Source organism: Danio aesculapii, chromosome 22 (genome assembly GCF_903798145.1).
Source record: "Danio aesculapii chromosome 22, fDanAes4.1, whole genome shotgun sequence".
In the NCBI taxonomy this organism is placed as follows: Eukaryota; Metazoa; Chordata; class Actinopteri; order Cypriniformes; family Danionidae; genus Danio; species Danio aesculapii.
In genome coordinates this window covers 14,809,668-14,834,235 of record NC_079456.1, presented here as the reverse complement: position 1 = coordinate 14,834,235, position 24,568 = coordinate 14,809,668, and the positions used below count along the sequence as shown (strand labels likewise).

Genomic DNA, 24,568 nt, shown 5'->3' with positions numbered 1-24,568 from the left:
AAGCACAGTGTTAATGTCTGCTTGTCTCCTCCAAAATCAGCTTTTGCAGACATTGCGTTATGTTCTGAATGTTTAAAATACTTTTTGCAGTAGAATGACCCGAGTCGCTATCTAAATGTACAAAACGATTGCGATGTCTGTGCATCTTTCCATTTTGCCGCTTTGCTTTCGTGTCTGTAATTTAGCAACAGCCGTACACAAAACAGTGGCTTGATGATGCAAGCGTACCGGGGTTCAGAAGGAAAAAAGACAGTGTGAACACAAACCAACCGAGAAGGTGGCAAGGGGGAAAAATTGAACTTCGGTACAGGCCAGGCAATTGAACCAAGTGTGAAAGCACCCTAAATCAAAAAGTTACGAATTGCCGTGAGATATGATTGGCTCAACCACTCTCACTGGCAGAACTGTGATAAAGACGAAATGCTATTGGCTATAGAGGAGAGGAGCAACTATGCTGAAAAAAATTATTCAAAGATGATGGCTTGGATTTACTAACATTTTTTTAAAGTTAAGTGGCTGTAAACAGTTTATTTGGGCTGAATTCAAAACAAACAAATTAAGTTTGAAGATTACTAAATTTAATTTGTTTGTTTAAATTCAACCCATATAAATTGTTTGCAACAATTTTGCAGACATCATTTATTTGAATGTATATGTCCCACCCCGTCTTCATGTTTCATTTGAGATTACATCAAATTTTGAGCTTAAAATATGCACATTTTAAAGCACTTCGCGAGACATTTAAAGGTATGTTTCACTCAAAATAATAAATAATTGCCCCATATTTTGATCACCCTCTTGCCATCATTTGTGTATTAATTTATTTTTTCTGTCAGACGAACACAGTTTGAGTAGTTTTAGGTTTTATCCTGGCTTGTCCATGCTGTAAAATGGTATTAAATAGTGACTTTTATTGTGAAGTTTCCAAAGTGCACACTGTAAAACATGTATTGACAAAAAGGCAAGGCAACAAATATTTTTATGTTGATTTAACTTACTTTAATACGTTAATCAGGTTTCAACTACATTTTTGAAGTTATACAAAGTTTAACCTAATATTTTTAGACAGCTTGACTGATTGTAAGTTGAGATGACTAGAATGGTTCATTTGATTCAACTAACAAATTTAATGCAGCAAGATTTTTTACAGTGCAGAAACCCAACAAACCCATACAGAACTATGTCTTATAAAGCACAAATAATTATACATTTTTAATTATATAGTGCATCAAGAAAGTAATCATAGCGCCTCACTTTTTCCACAAAGTTCCAATGAGGACAGTAGCCTCCATCATCTGTAAGTGGAAAATGTTTGGAATCACCAGGATTCTTCCTAGAGCTGGCTGGCCATCTAAGCTGAGTGATCAGGGGAGAAGGGCCTTAGTTAGGGAGGTGATCAATAACCCGATGATCACTCTGTCTGAGCTCCAGCGTTCTTCTGTGGAGAGAGGAGAACCTTACAGAAGGACAACCATCTGTGCAGCGATCCACCAATCAGGCCTGTATGGTAGAGAGGCCAGACGAAAGCCACTCCCCGCCTGGAATTTGCCAAAAGGCATCTCAGACCATCAGAAACAAAATTCTCTGGTCTGATGAGACTAAAATTTAACTCTTTGGAGTAAAGCCAGACGTTACATTTGGAGAAAACAAGGCACTGCTCATCACCAGGCTAATACCATCCCTACAGTGAAGCATGGTGGTGGCAGCATCATGCTGTGAGGATGTTTTTCAGCAGCAGGAACTGGAAGACTAGTCAGGATAGAGAGAAAGATGAATGCAGCAATGTACAGACACATCCTGAATGAAAACCTGCTTCAGAGTGCTCTTGACCTCAGACTGGGGCGACGATTCATCTTCCAGCAAGACATTGACCCAAAGCACACTGCAAAAATATCAATGGAGTGGCTTCACAGCAACTCTGTGAATTTTCTTTGAGTGGCCCAGCCAGAGCCCAGACCTAAATCCTGTTGAACATCTCTGGAGAGACCTGAAAATGGCTGTACACTGTCGCTTCAGATGAAATCTGATAGAGCTTGAGAGGTATTGCACAGAGGAATGGGCAAAGATGCACCAACAAAGTATTGAGCAAAGGCTGTGAATACTTTATTTTTAATAAATTTGCAACAACTTCAAAAAATCTTTTTTCACATGGTCATTATGGGGTATTGTGTGTAGAATTTTGAGGAAATAAATGAATTTAATCCATTTTGGAATAAGTCTGTAACATAAGAAAATGTACTGCACTGTAAATTCCAATCCCTGACTTCCGGTGATGGTCAAAGGCTTGTTATGTATGACAGCCATAAGAAACATGCGTATCAGAAGCTCAGTGAATAGACGCTTCTTGCAGGAACCACTTATCACACAGTTTGTTTACCACAGAATACGACAACTAATAAAAAAATAATTGGTCTAGCATTACTGTATAACGTCATACGTGTACATCTATTTACTTGTCTTACATCATAAGTATACGTCAGTCGCACGTAATTTTGCATTCGTTAGTCCGTGATTAGAGTTTATAATTTAAAAAGGTTAAATATTTCTATTACAAAAACATATCTTTTTTGTTTATCTGCTTTATAAGACATGTGTTAACCTCCTGGCACATATAGCTTATATTTACAATGTATGCTCTTTTAGAAACTTCAAAATAAAAGCCCCAAAACACAATCATACAGTATAGAAGACCCAGGATTAAAGCTTTAAATAACTTTGTTCATCTGACAGAACAAAAAAAGTCATATACACTGAGGATGGCTGGAAGGTGAGTAAGTAAGATAAATAAAATTTTAGGGTGAAGTATCCCTTTAAGAAAGTGATTAAATGTTTTCTTTCTTTGTCTCAGGAGAGGACGTGTAATATAGATGGGATGTGTTTTGCTGAGGGAGACTCCAGCCCCTCTATTCCGTGTCTCCTGTGTAACTCCACCGCCTCGAAATACACCTGGTCCATTAATCAAGGTAAACACAGCCAAGCCGAGAGCTGATGGCATTAGCACATGTTAATGAATGTTGTCTGTACGTCTAGACATCCTCATAGAACACTGGTAAAGGGTTATTTCACCTCAAAAATGACTATGCTTTTATTAATTACTCACCCTTATATTGTTCCAATCGCTTGAGACATTTATTCATCTTCAGAATACAAATTAACCTATTTTAGGTGAGATCTGTGAGCTCCCTCATCCTTCATAGAGGTTTCCAACTCATTAAAATCTAGAAAAATTCCTAAAGGATCCTCAAAACAGACTACATGCCTTCAGCGGTTCAATTGTGTAAAATACTATCGAGCTGCAAGAATACTTAACAGACTTTATTTAACAGTTTCTTCACTTCAGTGTCAGTATAGGGTGCACATGCACTGTGCAGCAACAAATACCGCTCCTGATACCCAATACACAGGTATTATGTCACGACCAACCTTGACCCATGAACAAGCACCCTATACTGACACTGAGGAGCAGAAACTGTTTTTATTTTGTTTTTGTTTTATGTGCACACAAAAATATTCTCGTAGCTTGATACTATTCTGATTGAACCACTGGATACACATAGACTGATTTTAGGATGTTTGCTGGACATGAATTTGGACCATTGATGTCTGTTGAGGATAAGAGAGCTCTGGGATTTCATCTAAAATATCTTAATTTGTGTTTTGGAGATAAGCAAAGCTTTCAGAGGTATTGGAATGACATACAGTTGCAATCAGAAATATTAAACACCCTTTGAAATTTTTTTCTTTTTTTCCCAAATGATGTTTAACAGAGCAAGGAAATTTTCACAGTATGTCTGATAATATTTTTTAAATGTCTTATTTGTTTTATTTCGGCTAGAATAAAAGCAGTTTTTAATTTTTTCAAAACCATTTTAAGGTCAAAATTATTAGACCTTTTAAGCTATATCTTTATTCGATAGTCTACAGAACAAACCATTGCCATACATTAACTTGCCTAATTACACTAATCTGCCTAGTTAACCTAATTAACCTAGATAAGCCTTTAAATGTCCCTTTAAGCTGTATAGAAGTGTCCTGAAAAATATCTAGTAAAATATTATTTACTGTCATCATGGCGAAGATAAAATAAATCAGTTATTAGAAATGAGTTATTAAAACTATTATGTTTAGAAATGTGTTGAAAAAATCCTAAACAGGGGGTTTAATAGTTCTCATATAGTAGTTCTGATATAGTAGTAATAGTTCTGGTTGAGTGAGTTATTATTGACAGGATTTAAATTTTTTTGTGAACTAACCCCTTAAGCAACAAATTAGTTTCAGATTTTAATACTCATGGGGTTTGACCCAACACCCTTCTGCACAATCTAATTGAAAGCTAATTTACAAAGTAGCTTTAACAAACGTCTGAAAATACAAGTTGTGGGATAGTAGTTAATAATAATAATAATAATAATTCTTCTGACTCATTAAGTCTTGGTGCTCATATGGGAGATGTTGGGTTAAATCCCATTTCTGCTTTTTAAAGAAAAACTGATTTAACATAAAAACCTTTTTTGTTTTATTGCTGAGCTACACAAAAAGCAAACTGAAATTAAATGTTGTAAATGAATCTGATTTTATAAAATATAAATATAGTCACTCAACTATGCAGAAGACATCGGCGAGCAAATCAAGGCAAAAACTAGTGAAATTCTGTTATAAATGAGATTGTTTTGTTTTTACTGTAATAAGTTCATTATAAAATGTAAAAAATAAATAAATAAAATACTAGTTAATATAAATCCATGTTTTTTTGTCATTTTTAAATATTATTAAATAAATTAGGAAAGTGCAACTATATTTACCTTCGGCCTACTAGCCGGAAATAAATTTAACAGGAATTTGCCCCGGCACTTGACCTAACAACCTTCTGCACAGTTTAAAGCTATTTTATCTATAGCTATGCTGTGCTCATTTCATTATCTATCCATGGTGCTCATACAGTGGACATGTGGTCTAGTTAATCACATGACAGATGTTGGTTTAAATAAAAAAATGCCTAATAAAAAAGAACTTACACTGCCTAAATATTAATTTTGCAACATTGATTTACCTGAAAATTGGGACTTAACCTAACAACCTTCTGCACCAAAATGACCTGTTAATCAAATGATAATTAAGATAATGCTGTCAACATAAAGATATGAAATACATTCTGTAGGCCAGCATTTAATGATCAAGCTACAGATGCACAGGGCTGAATGTTGAACATACGGTAGATTTGGGTTCAAATCCCAACTTTTTATTAATAAAATGGATGCAAATTTAAAACAGAATATGACATTTACAGTTTTAATTACTATCCCTAAGGAACTCAACTCTGCTACCTTCTTCAGCACAATGTAATATAATTAAATGCTAATGAAGACATACAAAAAACGTTTGACTGACTGATAACTTTAATTGTTTAACTGAAAATTGTGTGAGGCCTTTACTGTCTTTTGTTATCAGACTATAAAAGAAGTATGGTAGATCTGAAAAGGCACACTGCTCTTGCTCCAACTTTCAGTACGTTTGAAGTTAAAAGCTCAGCTTTACTAACAGACTTTATTACAGCAGCTAACAGAGACATTATATGGTGCGTCAGCTGGAACATCCTTGCTGTGAATTTCAATTAGCTGAGGTTTCATTTTGGGTTTTTTACAGGGTTGCAAAAAATGAAGGGAAGCATTAGGTTGCTAACTTTAGTTTTGGTTTTATTATCACACTGTGAAGACTTCAGGCATGTTGTAGTGCGCAATATTTCAGTAGTTTCTTTTAAATACTGTTTCCGTCTCAGGAGACATGACATTTACAGCACTATTGAACTTTGCTGGAATGTTTTTAGTATGGAAAAACTTAATCTGTACTGAATTTACCACAGTGTTACCAAGAGGTGTTGATGAGCCAGTAAATATGAACACTTTGATGCACACTGTTGTTTCTCCAGTTGATTCCATAAATTTGTATGATAATGCATTATTTTCATTAATTATCAATTAATATTATATGCAAATTTTGATAGTATGTAGTTACACTGCATGCATATTAAGCATTTTTATAAATTTATATATATTATTAAATATTTGATTTGTATCATTTCTTGTACTACTGCTAAAATTTTTATTGTTGTTGTTGTTGTTGTTATTAATATTAATAATAATAATATTAGTAATAATAATTTTGCTATGATTTAATAGTAGTACTAATATTATTTTATCATTTATGAGTCATTATTATTATTATTATTATTTTTATTATTATTATTATTATATTTTTACAATTTTACCAATTATTTTATTAATTGTACAAATATATCATCAATTAACATTACAATATAAATACTAATATGAATGCTATTATACTACAAATATACTAATTAAAAACTGTTTTATTTTTGGGTTGATTATTAGTATTTAAAATAATCACAATAAACTATTTTAGTGTACTCTATTGTTTCTTTATCCTGTTCATACACTTCAACTGATCTGCATGAACTGTACACTCAAACGTATCTCTTCAAATTAGAATAATTATAGCTAAAACTGATTCACGAGATTTTAATTGAAATTGATAAACTATACAACTAACCACATGGATCTTATTTAAGACTAAATTAAAATATCAGAGGTTTTTGAAAATTGTTCCTAGTAAATCAAGCACACACACCTTATAGCGAGTTCTTTGGAAATAATGGACCATTTCAGCACAAGATCTCTCTTCTCCAGCCAAACATACAATTATACATTGACAGAACTGACTGTAAACATCCGTCTGTTTGCCTGTGCTGTAAATGAAGGCCAGACCAATGCTGTCTGAGGACTTACACACACACACGCACACACACACACACACACACACACACACACAGCTTTAAGGAAGATTACAACCATTCGCCTCATACACCCACTTATCTTCCTCATAGATATTTCCCTTGCGCTTTCTGCCGTGATTTTTTTCATCGTTCTGGAGCAAAATTGAGTCCATTCGTTCATGCAGACAAATTAAATTAGACAGATGATCATCAGAGTAACATCTTGAAATTGAAATGTTAAGGGATTCAAATGAGCATTTAAACCGAAGCAGAATTATTCCAGAACCACGGCAATCGGTGAATTTTATTGTAATTGGTGTGCTTTTAATTTGTATTGCAAATGTTATCATGGCTTGTTTTGCATGTTATTGTGCATCTCATTCCTACTCTGCTTTATGAAATAATTCCTGTAAAATAACAACAAAAAAGTATTATAACTTTGTCCAACTGAACTTTGCTAAATGAATTAAACAGAAAATTGTGATTTGACCTAACAACCTTTCGTAGCACATGTTAAAGTTTTATTAATCTTACTTATGATAATGTCATTAAAATGAAGATCCACAATACAAGGAATGATGGAGTATTTAATAATCATGCTACATATATAAATAATGTTTGCATATGACAGATGTGAGTTTGAATCCCATTCAGCTCTTTTAAAAAGACATATCAAACTAAATTTAAATGAGACCAATATGAATGTCCACGATTCGAATGAGCATTTGTATTGCAGCAGGATCTAAACCCTTAACAAAATAACTCAAATAAATTACTATTTAGTGAATATGACTTAACATTAACAACGTGACATTAACAGAAAAATTCTGTGGGACTTGATCTAATAACCTTCTATGGCATAATTTACGGCTAATTTAATGCTGATAAAATCATTACGCTATTGTAATGACTTTAAAAGTATTTAATTCATTTCTATGGATAAACCCAATGCTGATGTGACAAATGTTGTGATGAATCCCATACTAATAGATTCAGATGGGACCATTAGTGAAAAATCTCAAAATGTAAATGTTAGCTGAATTTTGTCATGTAATAAATTCCTTTAAATATTACCTTTACAAAATAAATTGAACAGAAAATGGCACTGAAACGCAACCTAACCACGTTCTGTAGCATGATTGAAAGCTGAGTTAATGCTGATAAAGATTATTATGCTAATGTAAAGATCCAATATTTATGCTTTAATCTATACAGCAATATTTAAGTGTGCTTCAGATTAATTGAATGCTGATACAGCAGATTTGGGATTGAATCCAATTCCAAACACATTTAGATGGTACCATCAGAGAAAAATCTAAAATATAAATCTAAAGTATTTAGCTGAATTGCTTTGTCATGTACTGTAATTATACATTCTGTTCCTGCTTTATAATAAAATCTCATAAGAAGTTACCTTTGCAACATAAATCAAACGGAAAAGGGTCCTGAAACTCAACCTAACAACCTTCTGCACAACTGAAAGCAAATTTAATGCTCATAAAGATTATTACACTAACGTAAAGATCCAAAATACATGCTTTGATCTAGTATTTAATAACTGTTGTCCAGATAAACTGAATGCTGATATTGCAGATGTGGGATTGAATCCCATTCCTAATACATTTAGATGGTACCATTGGAGAAACATCTAAAATATTATAATAAAATGTAAAGTATTTAGCTGAATTGTTTTGTCATGTACTGTAATTATACATTCTGTTCCTGCTTTATAATAAAATCCCATAAAATATTTCCTTTACGATATGAATTTAACTGAAAATTAAGCCTGGGATTTGATCTAACAACCTCCTGAAGCATGATTGAAAGCTAATTTAATGCAAATAAAAATTATTGCACTAACAAAAAGATCCAAAATCCATGCTGTGATCTAGTATTTAATAATCGTTGTCCAGATATATTGATTGCTGATATTGCAGATGTGGGATTGAATCCCATTCCTAATACATTTAGATGGTACCACTGGGGAAAAATCTAAAATATTATAGTAAAATCTAAAGTATTTAGCTGAATTGTTTTGTCATGTACTGTAATTATACATTCTGTTCCTACTTCATAATAAAATCTTATAAAAAGTTACCTTTACAACATAAATTGAACAGAAAAGGGTCCTGGAACTCGACCTAACAACCTCCTGTAGCACTATTGAAAGCTAATTTAATGCTAATAAAGATGATCACACTCACGTAAAGATCCAAAATACATGCTGTGATCTAGTATTTAATAACTGTTGTCCGGATAAACTGAATGCTGATATTGCAGATGTGGGATTGAATCCCATTCCTAATACATTGAGATGGTACCACTGGAGAAACATCTAAAATATTATAATAAAATGTAAAGTATTTAGCTGAATTGTTTTGTCATGTACTGTAATTATACGTTTTGTTCCTGCTTTATAATAAAATCCCATAAAATATTTCCTTTACGATATGAATTTAACTGAAAATTAAGCCTGGGATTTGATCTAACAACCTCCTGAAGCACGATTGAAAGCTAATTTAATGTAAATAAGAATTATTGCACTAACGTAAAGATCCAAAATCCCTGCTGTGATCTAGTATTTAATAATCGTTGTCCAGATAAATTGATTGCTGATATTGCAGATGTGGGATTGAATCCCATTCCTAATACATTTAGATGGTACCACTGGGGAAAAATCTAAAATATTATAGTAAAATCTAAAGTATTTAGCTGATTTGTTTTGTCATGTACTGTAATTATACATTCTGTTCCTACTTCATAAAAAAATCTTATAAAAAGTTACCTTTACAACATAAATTGAGTGGAAAATGGTCCTGGAACTCGACCTAACAACCTCCTGTAGCACTATTGAAAGCTAATTTAATGCTAATAAAGATGATCACACTCACGTAAAGATCCAAAATACATGCTGTGATCTAGTATTTAATAATCGTTGTCCAGATCAATTGAATGCTGATATTGCAGATGTGGGATTGAATCCCATTCCTAATACATTTAAATGGTAGCAGTGGAGAAAAATCTAAAATATTATAATAAAATCTAAAGTAGCTGATTTATTTTGTCATGTACTGTAATTATACATTCTGTTCCTGCTTTATAATAAAATTCCATAAGATATTACCTTTACAATTTGAATTGAACTGAAAATCAACCTTGGGATTTGATCTAACAACCTTCTGTCACACAATTTAAATAAAATTACAGATAATTGCATAAACATACCTAAAATATGAGCTGCTGTATTGTATTTAATGGTCATGCTTAATGAAATCTAATGTTTATATGGTAGATGTGGCTTTGAATCCCATCCCTGCTCTATCCAAGTTCTTTTTATATGAGATAACCATTGGAGTGAAATCTTAAAAATCGACACGTTATTGAAAAAAGTCCAATCCAATGATTTTTTGTTATTCATAGATGCAGGTTTTTTCCTGCATTTATTAAAAAGGCACCAATATGTTGATCAGAATTTTAGAATGTTATTGTGCTTCGAGTTTGTTTACTATTTGATGTCAAAACAGATTTATGAATGCATTTTGCTGTTAGTCGACATTTCCCAGCTAGAAACACACAAGCTCATATGCGTCATGCTGCTCGCGAATGAGATTTTGAATATGAGTGACATATTGGTGCAGAAAGTGCTTCCATATTCAAGATCAGGGTTGGTTTATTTTCCAGGGTTTTGTTGTGGATAATTGCATGTCACTTAAGATGGATTTTTGTTTTTTGCTCCGTGTTGCGGCCTTTGTTTGTCAACTTTCATAAGTAAAACAAGAAGCGGGAAATAACTGTCAGATCCCACAAATATCATCAGATAAGATATTAGAAAATCTGATTTTTATTTATGTTTTTCTTCCTGTTTGTTCTCTGAGGCATTTCTTCTTTTTGCGTATAAATAAATTATGATTAATCCTTAAATAATGAAATCTGTACATTTAATCGGTCTGTTACATTTGCCATGATTGAATATAAATAGCAATTCTTGAATTAATAATAAATTTGATCTATTATAGTAATAACACAAATGTCTCAATTCACATTCTCAAATAATGTGATGAAAATAACATTGAGAACATTTCCATGCACTGTAAAAACATTATATGATTATATATGGTCATGACAGCATATGATTTTAGTTCATTGTAACTTATTAAACTAAGTTATTCATGTTCTAACTTAATTTTATAAGTTACACAAGCTGTTTTAAGTCAGTTTAACATAATATAAGTTCATTGGACTCATGAGATTAATTTGATTCAGCTTAAAAATTTAAGGCACCATTTTTTTTTACAGTGTAGACATCAATAATCTGATTTTAATACGATTAAGACTATGCTCTAATTAAGGGTCTACCATGTAAACAGTCATTTTTGATTACTTTAATCTGACTAAAGTCATAATTTAACGAAACAGAAATGGAATTAAGACATGTAATGTAAAGAGTATAAAGAGTATGCATATTTTAGTGGCATTATTTAAGTGCAGTACAGACAAACACCTTAATCAAACTATTGCCGTCGTTTAGGATTTTCGCCCCATTTTTTGACAGGAAATTCCATACACACTGCTGTTTGACACTATTCTCTGCCTCTACCAGGTCAGGAAATGACCACAGACACTCATATTGCGAAATTCAGAGGATTTTTTTTTTCATTAGGTGTGCGGTATCAAACTTTATTAACACAACCCTCTTCCACCAGTCCTTCCTTTATACTCGCATTCAGTACCTCAATTTGTCACAGGGGGGCATACGTGATGCCATGAACAATTCCTGAACGAAAGTGAAAGTGCCAAACTGCAGTTAATGTCACAAACTTACAAATGAAACACCCGAAATCACATAAAACTCCAGAGGAAACGTCGATACCATGATGACACAGTGGTGTTAATCGTATAAAGTGTTATAACATGTAAAACAGCACATGTAAATGCCTTAATCTTATTATTGTCTTATTTAGATTAAGGCAAATAATTCGATGACTGATGTCCATGTAAACGTAGCCATTGTTTATTGATTTATTTTGTATGTTTTAAGTTAATTATTTTTTCTTTTTTTCTTTTATTCGTAATACTTTTTACTTTTTAATACTGTAAAAATATCCATGAATCACTTTTCCATATTTTGTGATTCATGTTTTAGTTTTTTTTTGTTTGTTTTTTTGTTTTCCCCATTTATTTATGATCTTGAAAAGCATTATGTGACCTTGACCATACTTTCTAAAACTTTTAACCTCGAAAAGTTTCATTACAGATATTTTATTATAGATAAAAAACTTTTCTTAACATTTTGAATAGTTTAAAGTGATATATTGTCTGAGTTGGTGTTGTATATTATGGTACAACAACCTTGTAATAAACTGCCAATAAATCTGTTATTTTACAGGCTTATTTCTCTATATATTATTTCTTATACATTATATTATTTCAAACTGCTAAAATGTTAATAAAAGTCATTTTGTTAAACATCAACATCAAAAGTCGACAGAGCAGAGATCAAGATCCTATAATAATTCACTACCATAAATAAACAGAAAACACTTGTCAATCACAAAAGATAACTGTTAAAAAAGAAACTGTTAGTTAGATATTTTTTACATATTTTTTTCGTATAATAAAAATAAATTTTACTTTTACTTTCTACTTTCATTTTACTTTACATTTAAAACATGACTGACCATGTACATTACAATTACACTGGACAATCAAATGCATTTTTAAAGTATTTTAGCAAACTTGCTAATTCTCAACACCTCTCCATGAGAGGCTTGACCTAAAATGAAAATAAAATAGATACATATACACTATTATAAACATTAAAACACATTAAAAACACATAAACATTATTGATCTTATTCTTTGCGTACAAGCGGGCACAGCTATTTGAATCTCTTTGGCTCGAGGCTTCCAGTCTCATTCCCTTCCATTCATTTTTAGATGTCAAACACAGCTCGTTATGCTGCTTATCATATTATTATTCTTTTTATGTAGTAGAAAAGTAGAGCAAGTAGTTTGACCGTTTTCTGCCGTTTATTATTCCTAGTCATTTCTCACATAAGCAACTGAATCAGAAGTTCTAAATTAATCCCAGAAACGAGTGCACTTCCGCAATGAAGAATAAGGTCTATAATTCTTAACATAAAATTGCTAGGAGGCAAAAGCAAAGGCAGCATGATCAACAAACTAATATAGACTATATGGGTAAACACTGCTGTTTTGGTTTTAACCACTTTTTAAGAACACTACTAAAAACTTCTACATTAGTAAAACAGGTAAATTATTCCACAATTTGGTTCCCTTTACAGAGAAATCAGATTGACTAAAAGAGGTCTTACACTTTGGTACTAGACAGTCACCATTAGCAGTTGCTCAAGTGACTCTGTGAGAGGATTGATGTCTACTGATTAGATCTAAAAACACCATTGAAACATGATTATTTAAAGGGGTGGTCCACTACTATATAATATTATAAACTTTAGTTGATGTGTAGTGTAGCTGTGTGAACATAAACAACATCTGTGAATGTAATACACTCAAAGTTCAATGCAAAGAGAGACGTTGGCTTTTACAGAGTTAAATTAGCAAAGCCTACTGCGAAAAAGCAAACATCCTGGTTAATGATGTCATAAACCCTTCAGGTTCCACACATACACCCTGCGCAGCAAAGAGGCGTGGCCAGAGGCACTGTAATGTTATAACAGAGATGCTTCTTGGTGATGTGGTGTTGATCTGCGAATCACAGAACATTATGTTAGCTGACCAATCAAAGCTTCTTGAAGGCGGGTCTTCAGAGGAACTAGGAAATATGACAGTTGTTTTCATGTTAACCGAGTAGCTGTATATAATCAAAGTCGGATATATAAAAAACTAACATGATTTTCTACAAATAAAGCATGAGCAGACATTGCTTTGCACCCCATAAACACAACCAAGCCTTAAAAATACACTCTGGACCACCCCTTTAAACATTTAAAAAACAATTTAAGATTATTAAATTTAATAAAACTATAAAAACTAAAAAGGCTATGTTTACATAAAGACTATGCAATGACATCATTGTCAATAATTTTAATTGCTTGTTTATAAATCGAATCAATAGTGGTTAAAGAGGCTTGTGAGCATGATGTAATGCAATATGACCAGTGTGGGAATATCATTGTGTGCATGTATAATTTTGCAGTTTGATATATTAAAAATCTTCTAAAGAAACAAAAAAAAATGTAGACTTTGCTTGACCTTCTTACTCATATTTTTAGCATGACTATCAAATTTTAAATTCACATCTAGAGTTATTGCAAGATAATTGAATTCTTGAAAACTATTGATACTTGAAAATAAGAATATGTTGTAGTTCTATATAGTTATTAAAGTAAATGTAAAAATTTTTATGAATTTAAAAATGATGAAACGTTTTGTCATTGATCAAAGTCACTGTGCATGTATAATAAACACAATATTATCATGTGTAAATGTGTATATTAACAGGTTTCATTACATTTTATCAATAGTTTTAATGAAAATTCCTTCGAAATGTCAGCTGTGGGAATCAGCAGTTGTTTTCTCGTTCTCATTTTTTCCTCTAATTTCCCCAGCTAATCGTCCACCGAGCCTCCACGCGCCGCTGGACGTCCTGCAGACCTTCGTAGGGGAGAACTTTGTGTACCAGTTGACAGCCGTGGACCCCGAGGGCTCAGCCTTGCTCTTCCAGCTGGAGTCGGGACCCCGCGGGGCCTCCATCTCCCCGGCCGGACTGCTCATCTGGACGGTTCAGGAGGAGCAGACGCACAGTTTCCGGTTCAGTGTAACTGATGAGTGTGACGCGCAGAGCACATTCACTACTGAGGTGAGAAATACAGACACGTGCAGGACAGAGATGAGTTTTCATCAAACATCACTTAGTTTTTTTGAAATAAAGATTTAGGTGTTTTTTTTGGGGGGGGTGTCGTAAAGTGATAGTTCACCCACTCACAAATTAATTCAATTTATTTATTTATTTATGTATTTATCTATTTATTTATCCCTTTATTTATTGATCTATTGATTGATTTATTTATTTATTTATTTATTTATTTATTTATTTATTTATTTATTTATCTCTTTATTTGTTTATTTATTTATCTATTTATTTATTTATTTTATTTATTTTATTTATTTTATTTATTTTATTTATTTATTTTATTTTTTTCTATTTATTTATCTCTTTATTTGTTTATTTATTTGTCTGTTTATTTATTTTTCTATTCATTTATTTATTTATCTGTTTATTTATTTATCTATTTATTTATTTATTTATCTATTTATTTAATTTTTTTCTATTTATTTATCTCTTTATTTGTTTATTTATTTATCTGTTTATTTATTTTTCTATTCATTTTATTTATTTATTTATTTATTTATTTATTTATTTATGATGTGCTTTTCAAAACTCAAAATGCTATAACGTATACAAACAAAATAAATATGGTTTTTGTTTTATGTTTTTGTTTATATATTTTTGTTTTGTTTTTGTTGTATGTATATTTATATTTGTATACACATAATAAATACAAACTACACACATTATGTAAATAAAAACTTTTTATTTTGAATTCAAATCAAATCACTTTTATTGTCACATTATCAGCAGCATGTGTACTATAATGGGTGAAATGCTTAGGTGCTGGCTCCAGACAGTGCAAAATACAAAGACAATATACAATTGGCAATGTTGACAGTAATAATTAGAAGACAATGAATAGGTGTACGCATAGTCTGACTGTTGGTGGTATATTATTTATGCAATATTGTTTTAAGTATGGATTGTTCAAGTGCAGTGCATGTTACATCTTGATGGTAAGCAGTAAGGGGTATGGAAAGATTCAGTTAATTCTTTGACAGCACTAATTATATTATATTATATTATATTATATTATATTATATTATATTATATTATATTATATTATATTATATTATATTATATTATATTATATTATATTATATTATATTACATTACATTATATTATGCGACGCAGTGCCGCAGTAGGTAGTGCTGTCGCCTCACAGCAAGAAGGTCGCTGGTTCGAACCTCGGCTGGGTCAGTTGGCGTTTCTCTATGGAGTTTGCATGTTCTCCCTGCGTTTGCGTGGGTTTCCTCCGGGTGCTCTGGTTTCCCCCACAGTCCAAAGACATGCAGTACAGGTGAATTGGGAAGGCTAAATTGTCCGTAGTCTATGAGTGTGAGTGAGTGTGCATGGATGTTTCCCAGAGATGGGTTGCGGCTGGAAAAGCTGCGTAAAACATGTGCTGAATAAGTTGGCAGTTCATTCCGCTGTGGCAGCCCCGGATTAATAAAGGGACTAAGCCGAAAAGACAATGAATGATTGAATACTATATTATATTATATTATATTATATTATATTATATTATATTATATTATATTATATTATATTATATTATATTATATTATATTATATTATATTATATAACACAAAAATTAAAAAACCTTAAATAGTTTTAACCTTTTTTTTCTTTGTTTGTTTATTTTGTTTCTGTTTATATTGACTTGAACCTGGCTCTAGTGAAGTAAACTACTTTATAAAAAAATATTATATCGCATTACATTAAATTAATACATAAAAATAAATGCTTATTCTATTAGAAACATAAATAAATACCATGTTAGAATTCCAATTAAATCAAATTAAAAAGTGTTGTATTTCCAATAACAAGCAACTTTTTTTGTCAACCAGCAGAGTTGCACCATTACAGAATGTTACATCAGTGTGTCTTTGTCACATTTTATCATGTGAGTTCATGCAATAATGAAATCCATTCTAATAAACCCTTTCCTCCACCATACTGTATGCAGCATTGAGAAACCAGTCATTCTAGCCAATCAGTTTGTTTTTCGCTTCACAGAGAGGTGTCTGTGAAATTAATAACTACTGTATGAATACCAAAGCTTGTATTTCTCTTTTAAAGATGCTGTATACATATTAGGATTATAATCCTGCAAAGCATTTTCATTACTTTAAACTATTTTCTTTGCATATATACCATGGTGAATCGGTTTTACATTATATTTAACAGCTTGGAGTTTCCGGTATGTCTTTTTTTAAACATGTCATCACGACATAAGGGCAGATTCTCCTGAGTGGTGTGTCAGAGAGAAAGACAAACGTGTTCTTGGTCTCCTCTGTGGCTCCAGACGACTAACAAGCATCTGCTTCCTGCCTGCCAGCGTTTCTTACAGAGCGTCTGAGTCTGAGAGATACAGTCGACTAAGGACAGCAGACACTGAGAGACGCTGTGTGCAATTAACAACATCATGAACATGAAGAGAGAGAAAAAAAAACTGCAGGAAGTTTTAGATCAGCGAGAGTACTTGTAATATCAGGAAACATGTGTTGCAAATACAGGCAAGATTTTTTCAGCACATTTTTAAACATAATAGTTTTAATAACTCATTTCTAATAGCTGATTTATTTTATATTTGACATGATGACAGTAAATGATATTTTACTAGATATTTTTCAAGACACTTCTATACAGCTTAAAGTGACATTTAAAGGCTTAACTAGGTTAATTAGGTTAACTAGGCAGGTTAGGTTAATTAGGCAAGTTATTGTATAACGATTGTTTGTTCTGTAGACTATTGAAAAAATAATATAGCTTAAAGGAGATAATAATTTTGACCTTAAAATGGTTTTTAAAAAATTTAAAACTGCTTTTATTCCAGCCGAAATAAAACAAATAAGACTTTCTCCAGAAGAAAAAATATTATCAGACATACTGTGAAAATTTCCTTGCTCTGTTAAACATCTCAACTCAAGCACATCAACTCTCCTGTTTCTACCAAATCTGTCCATCAGGAGCTCCATAGGGTCAAAATTAATGGCCGGGATGATATAGTCAAACCTTTGGTCACTCATGCCAATGCCAATTGTTGGTTTCAATGGTGCCAGCAGCACAAATCGTGGGCTGTGGACAATTTGAAACATGGGATGCATCCGAAATGGCATACTTCCATACTACATAGTATGCTAAAAGATAATGTGAGCAGAGTAGTATGTCCAAATTCGTAGAATTAAAAAAAACGGATGATCTACTACTTCCGGCGAGATTGTGAAAAGCGCATCCAATGGACACTACGCTATCCCATAAACATATTTAAATTCTAATGACTAACTAGAAGTAGTAGGAGATTTCGGACCCAGCTATGTATTAAGTCTATCTTCGCTGTCTTTCTCACATCCGGGAGAGTTATGGTGTGGAAAAGCCCCAAAGAAGCGTACCACTCAGACTGTTGCATGCTCAGAGTGAAGCATGGGGGTGGATTCATGATGGTTTAGGCTACAATATCATGACATTCCCTGGGCCCAATGCTTGTGCTAGATTAAATAAAATATACAAAGTCATAGTTTTTCATAAATGGGCTGTAAATATATTAATTTATTAAATTGTGTATCGTTATTATTATTGTTGTTGTTGTTGTTGTTATTAATGAATATATATATATATATATATATATATATATATATATATATATATATATATATATATATATATATATATATATATATAAAACATAGTAAATATGTATTAAAATCATAAAATAAATAAACAGCTTTAATTGCATATAATGTGTTTAATATAATTTTAAGCTATTCATTTTGGTAAATGTAACAAATATTTAACAAAACATATTTAAATAAATGTATTATGTTTTTATACATTTCATTTGAATAATTCAATATCATTTTATTTTTATTTGAAATTATTATTTAATTATATTATAAATGATGAAATTATTGTATTCTTAAACTTGTCTGAAAGTCTCCATGTTTTGCAGGTGCATGTTCGGCCGTGCATCTGTATGAACGGAGGGTCGTGTGTAACCAACATCAGGTTTCCAGCAGGCAGCGGGGAGTACCTGTGCGTTTGCTCACCTGGTTTCCATGGCGACCACTGCCAGGACAAGCTGGACGAGTGTGACTCAAGCCCATGTGGAGCAGGAGTGTGCGAGGATCTGACTGACGGCTTCCAGTGCCACTGTCCTGCTGGACTCACAGGTGCTTCTCCTGCACTCACACAAACAAACTTTAAAATCTGTGTAAAATTAAAGCTGCAGAATAAAGGATTGATGCAGAGTGGCTGAAATAGATATTACAATCCAAATTCAAAATACTGGAGAGTGTTTGGTCACACTTTGTTTTGATGGTCCACATGCTGAATTTAGGTTACATTGCATCTACATGCCAACTAATTCTCATTACATTATAAGTATATTGTTAGGTTGGGGTTAGGGTTAGTGTAAGTTGTACTTGCAAAGTTTCTTATAGTCAGTCAAATGTCTGTTGAAGGAAAAGCATCAACAGATTGTTGCAGACCTCACTCTGGAGGTCTTTAAAATGAATAAAAAACTGAGAGAAACAGAGAGTTGGTCTTCAGCTGTGCTGTCCTCTTTGTTGACTTTAATCACACATGGCATTAAAAGCCATGACATCTCAGATATCACATGTATAGATAGATGTATAATATATATATATATATACAAATATGTGTCAATTGCAGGATCATAAAACAATAACAGTATCACATGCTAACATCAGATTATCCTTTAAAACTCAATTAACAAACCAACTTCTTCACAACTAACAAACATGACTTAACACAGATAATTTACACACACATAACTGCAGTTACACAACTATTTTATCTCATAAAATTATAGTATTTCATCTACATTGTAGTACTTTACTAACCTTTAAAATGAATAAAAAGCAGAGAGAAACAGAGAGTTGGTCTTCAGCTGTGCTGTCCTTATTGTTGACTGAAGACGCGCTGTGGTTGTCACGGCCACACTTTCTCTCAACTGCCAGCAGTTTAAAAAAATGCAACTTTGTGTTCTTCTTAAAAAACAATGTTAATACAGTAATAAATAACAGATATATTTTTAATTTAATCTTCTTGTGACCTAAAACTCATGTGGGTCACAAGATATTAAGCAGACAGTCTACTTATACTCAAATGGACCATCAAAATAGTGTTACCGAGTTTTTTTTTCACCTGGCTCTTTCTCCGAAAACACACACACATGCAGGCTGCCAGATTGAAAACTCAAACATTTATTAGTACAGTGGTTCCCAACTGGTTTGGCCATGGGACCCACGTTTTTACATAGTCATCAAGCCGCGACCCAAACTTTTAGGAACTATAATATAATTTTAGGAATTATGATTAATTTGTATTTATTTGTTAACATACACAAGTAGTGACAGATAAATCATAAGGAAATCACAGAGATTTACAAATAAACAATATTTTAGTTGTGTCATTTAACAAAATGTATGCACTTGTGATGCCCTCACCTCTTGGAATCGTCTTTGAAAATAGTCCACAGGTTTGTCCTTGCAACTGGGATGTTTGGTGTCCTAATATTGTTTTAATTTAGAAAGTTTCATGCTCTCTTGTGAGAGCACCTCACTACATAAGACACACTGAGGTTTTAAGCCTTTTTTGTCATCAATATATGTAAATCCATGCTTTACATATTCAGGGTTGTACTTGCGCTTCGACGCATTTGTTGCTATAATTAAATGAAATTTCACATGTCAAACGGTACTTTGTGCATGCATGCATTTCAAAATAAAAGTCCGGTATAAGCAAAATAAGTAAAAAATTTAACTTCTGTTGTTTTTTTTGACCTCACACTCCGCGACCCACTGAAAATGTACTACACTATGAACTACACTGTTCCTATTTACTATGGCTTTTTTTGTGAAGCTGCTTTGACACAATCTACATTGTATAAGCGCTATACAAATAAAGGTGAAATGTTCGGTCGCAACCCACCAGTTGAGAAACACTGGATTAGTAAGCCTGACGACCAAAGCTTACACTTAAAGCTGGCTTACACTTTAAGCTGATGTTTATGTTTGTAATATTTGTATTTTTTGCGAATTAGAAAATAGAGATGGTTGTGCGTGAAAATCCCAGTAGATCAGCAGTTTCTGAAATACTCAGACTAGCCCGTCTGGTTTCAACAACCATGCTATGTTCAAAGTCACTTAAATCCCCTTTCTCCCCCATTCTGATGCTCGGTTTGAACTGCAGCAGATCGTCTTGACCATGTCTACATGCCTAAATGCATTTAGTTACTGCCATGGGATTGGCTGATTAGGAATTTGCATTAACAAGCACAGTTGGACAGCCGTACCTAATAAAGTGTCCGGTGAGTGTATATACCTAATCCTTAAATAAGTTAAATTAATTTTTGTATTTATCTGTTTGTACATTTTTATTATGTATTAATCATAAAGCTGCTCTTCCAAATAATCTTAACATAAACTCTTGGCTCACTTCCACTCGTGCTCCCATTACAATGTCATATCTTGCCAAAAATTGAGCCCCAGTTGTGACCAAGAAAATCAGCTCATTTAGCTTCTCCTAACTTGAAAGCAGCGGTGAATATGTGGGTGAGAAAAAAAAAGCCTGCAAAGCCAGAGAAATTCAAACAAACACTGAACTGTTTACGTTTTTCGCACAGCATCTATTTTGAGATCTGAGGTCGAAAAACTCTGGATGTGTGAATTAGCCTGAATACAATATCTGTTGATGCTTGAAGTTGAAACGTGAAGCTTTCCTGTCGGGAGCGATGCTTTTTTTTTTACCTTTTGTGTGTTTTGTTGTGGCTCATTTGGCTTTGGGCCTTTGCAGATGGTTCGGACATTATTAAAGATCCCCTTCAAAGAATCCACAAAAAACAGAAATACAAATAAAATAAAAAAATGGTTGAACGCCCAGCAGCGACTGAAGCCACAGAGAGGAGAAAGGATTTTGTGTTTTTCTGCTGCCGGGACTAGTAAACAGGCCAAAACACAGTGAGGAATGGCTCCAAAAATGTTTTATCTGCGCTGAAAGCAGTGTTTTGTATGGTTACTTGATGTTTTAGCAGAGGAAAGTAGTGGAGGAAATTATTACTATTGTCTAAAAACAATGCCTCACTTTAGCTTTTGTGTTTTTCAGACTATTTGAATTTCAGTGGGCTGCTTATGAGTTGCATTTTGTTATTGTGTTCTTGAGAAGTGTTTGCTATGCTAAGCTGAACTTTCAACTTAGAGCAAAAGTGATTAAAAAGTATCTCAAGTTTTGTTGTATCTTTATAATTGTAATATTGACTCTGTGCCATTGATTTTACAGATAAAGACAAAAAGATACTTTTTCTTTGAAGTTCTGAGTTGATAAATCACACTGATTTTTAACACTGTTTTTTTTTAAATTGTGACAAATTCTGAATAACTTATATACACCATCAATTTTGAGGGGAAAAAAGGGCAAATGCAATATATAAACTCAGAATTGGAAATTAAAAATGATGATGACTTATCTCAGAATTGATGATGATGACTTATCTCAGAATTGATGATGATGATGACTTATCTCAGAATTGTAATTATATTCAAGTAGGAATTTATTTTTCTCAATTTCTTGTTTATATGCTTAGTTTTTAAGGGCTCAATCACAATGAATGCTCTTCAGTTTCAATTGTGTCAGGGTGACACATTGTACTTTTGTAGAAAAGAGCAGTGTACTGTGCTGTTTATGTTGCTAGGCAACCACTAGGGGTGTCAAAATTAATTGTTTCTTCTATGCATCTCGATGCAGACACGGACAATTCAGTATCGATTCAGTGATAAATTATAACCGGTAATTACATACTGATGTTTTTTTATCTCATATGCACTATTTCGCGGTAGAATACTATGGCGAGGGAGGCAAGCGCAAGTTATTAAAATGCAGAAACTCTACACAATTCACTGCGTGATTGCTGGACATTCACTGACACTGAAGTTACAGAAGCCCCTATTTCTCTCCCATGGAGAAAATAAAAGTAAACTCCATTTCTTTCTCTCTCTCTCACTCTGGCCCTATTGACCTGCTGGCGTGACGTTTCCTCTCCTCACGGCTGTTATGGTGATACTTGCGGATCCAGCCACAAGCGTGTCTGCAGAGTGAGTTTTCTCCACTGCGTCTATCATGGATCAGCTGTGTTCTCCGAGTCCACTTATCAGTGAACAGCGCCAGTGCCAATTGCAGCCCTTTCTGTTGAGCATTTAACCAATCATAGGCGTTTAACAACTCACTCGACAATGCTCAAAAAGCAAGAGGGATGATATTTACATTTGTTTATTTGCTATAAATGCTCAAGTTGTTCTGTGCATGTACTTGAATTTTGTTTGATGCATTCAAAAAGAGTGTTTTCTTTGAGCAGGTAAAATTAAAGGACAAGATTGTTTTACAAATACACATAAAATTTTGAATAAAACAATTCTTGTGCTGTGAAGTAAAATATAAAATTGTGTATGGAGAGCATTGTCAATGCACCGTGATGCACCGAGAAATCTAATTGAACCAAATCGATGGCATGATAATCGTAACCAAACTGAACCGTAAGACCAGCTAAGGTTCACACCTCTAGCAACCATTGTATTAAATGGTCTTGGTGCTGGAGCGCATGACATCAGGAGCTTTTCCTTCACATAGTTGACTTTTTCAGCTGCAGCTGCTCAAAGCGCTTCATCAAAAAGTTGAGGCACAGCAGTCAGTAAGAATCCTGAGCACATGAACAGCACACAAAATGTTCACTGTCAATAGAAAACCATTTTAAAAAGGAGCCTTCCTATCCCAGCAGGCACAGGACGTCAACATGTTGTCCGATTGACGTTTTCTCCCAATGTCGTGGGACGTTGCGTTTTGGTAATTTACCAACGCAACCTAAAAACAACAAAATATCAATGTCTAATGATTCTACAGCTTGACATTGTGTGAACATTACCAATATGATGTCTGTCATATGTTGGATTTTGCTTGTATTACCTGACAAATAAATGTCAATGACATCAATTTGACATTAATATGATGTTGGTTTAGGATGGCTCGATGCTGGATTTTGGCACCTTTCCAACACAATCTAAAATCAACAAAATATCAACGTCATTTCACGTCAAACGTCAAAATAACAATGTACTTAGATGCTGGTAAACTAAATTTAACCTAATACTAACTTTTTATGATGTTGTGTGTTTGCTGGGATGTGCTTGAGGCCTAACCTTATATCACTTGCAGTTGTGACTTTTCTTTCTCTCTCTAAATTGCGTAACTTAATTGTTTTGCATCTACGAGTCCAAAGGTATCAGTTCTGACTGTTGCTGCAATGTGCAGTACTGCAAAAAAAAGTGAGTTCAGTGTTTGTTTTTATGGGCAAGCTTCAGTCATTTGAATTATAGAATATGATTCACATATCTCATGTGGATTTATGTGGGTTACATGAGTGAGTTTCGCTAATGTTTCATCCAGTAATAACACCTTGATTAGTGTTTTATTTACTTTCGATTGACTCTGTTTTGAATGAATCACTCACATTGTTATCAATGTAGCTTGAAGAACCACAACACTCTCAGCACAAACACAGACAGTACTATTGCTGCCACAGTTACTGATAACAATAATAATGTAGGCTTTTATAAATAACAGAAGGGATTTGTTATCTGTCCATAGGTGTCACATGTCGGGATGATGTGAATGAATGTGAGCGAAGGCCATGTTTTCCTGGTGTCAGGTGTGTGAATGTGTTCGGCTCCTTCAGCTGTGGCTCCTGTCCTCGGGGTCTGGAGGGAGACGGGATCTCCTGCAAAGGTAACATCCAACCTAAACTACATCTACTTTAAAAATAATAAAAATAAATAAAAAATGTAAAGGATTTTGGAAGAATAAGTTAAACCGTCACCAAAATAATAT

The 24,568-nt window shown here is 33.1% G+C and overlaps 1 protein-coding gene across 1 annotated transcript in view; it reads left to right on the top strand.

The window, feature by feature from the left end:
- si:ch211-246m6.5 (von Willebrand factor D and EGF domain-containing protein) overlaps positions 1 to 24,568 on the top strand; it is a 117,401-nt gene that overhangs the window by 59,608 nt on the left and 33,225 nt on the right. The window contains exons 16-19 of the mRNA XM_056448015.1: positions 2,849 to 2,963; positions 14,383 to 14,633; positions 18,621 to 18,840; positions 24,329 to 24,466. Of these exons, the coding sequence (XP_056303990.1) occupies positions 2,849 to 2,963; positions 14,383 to 14,633; positions 18,621 to 18,840; positions 24,329 to 24,466 (724 nt within the window). The remainder of the gene's footprint in view (positions 1 to 2,848; positions 2,964 to 14,382; positions 14,634 to 18,620; positions 18,841 to 24,328; positions 24,467 to 24,568) is intronic.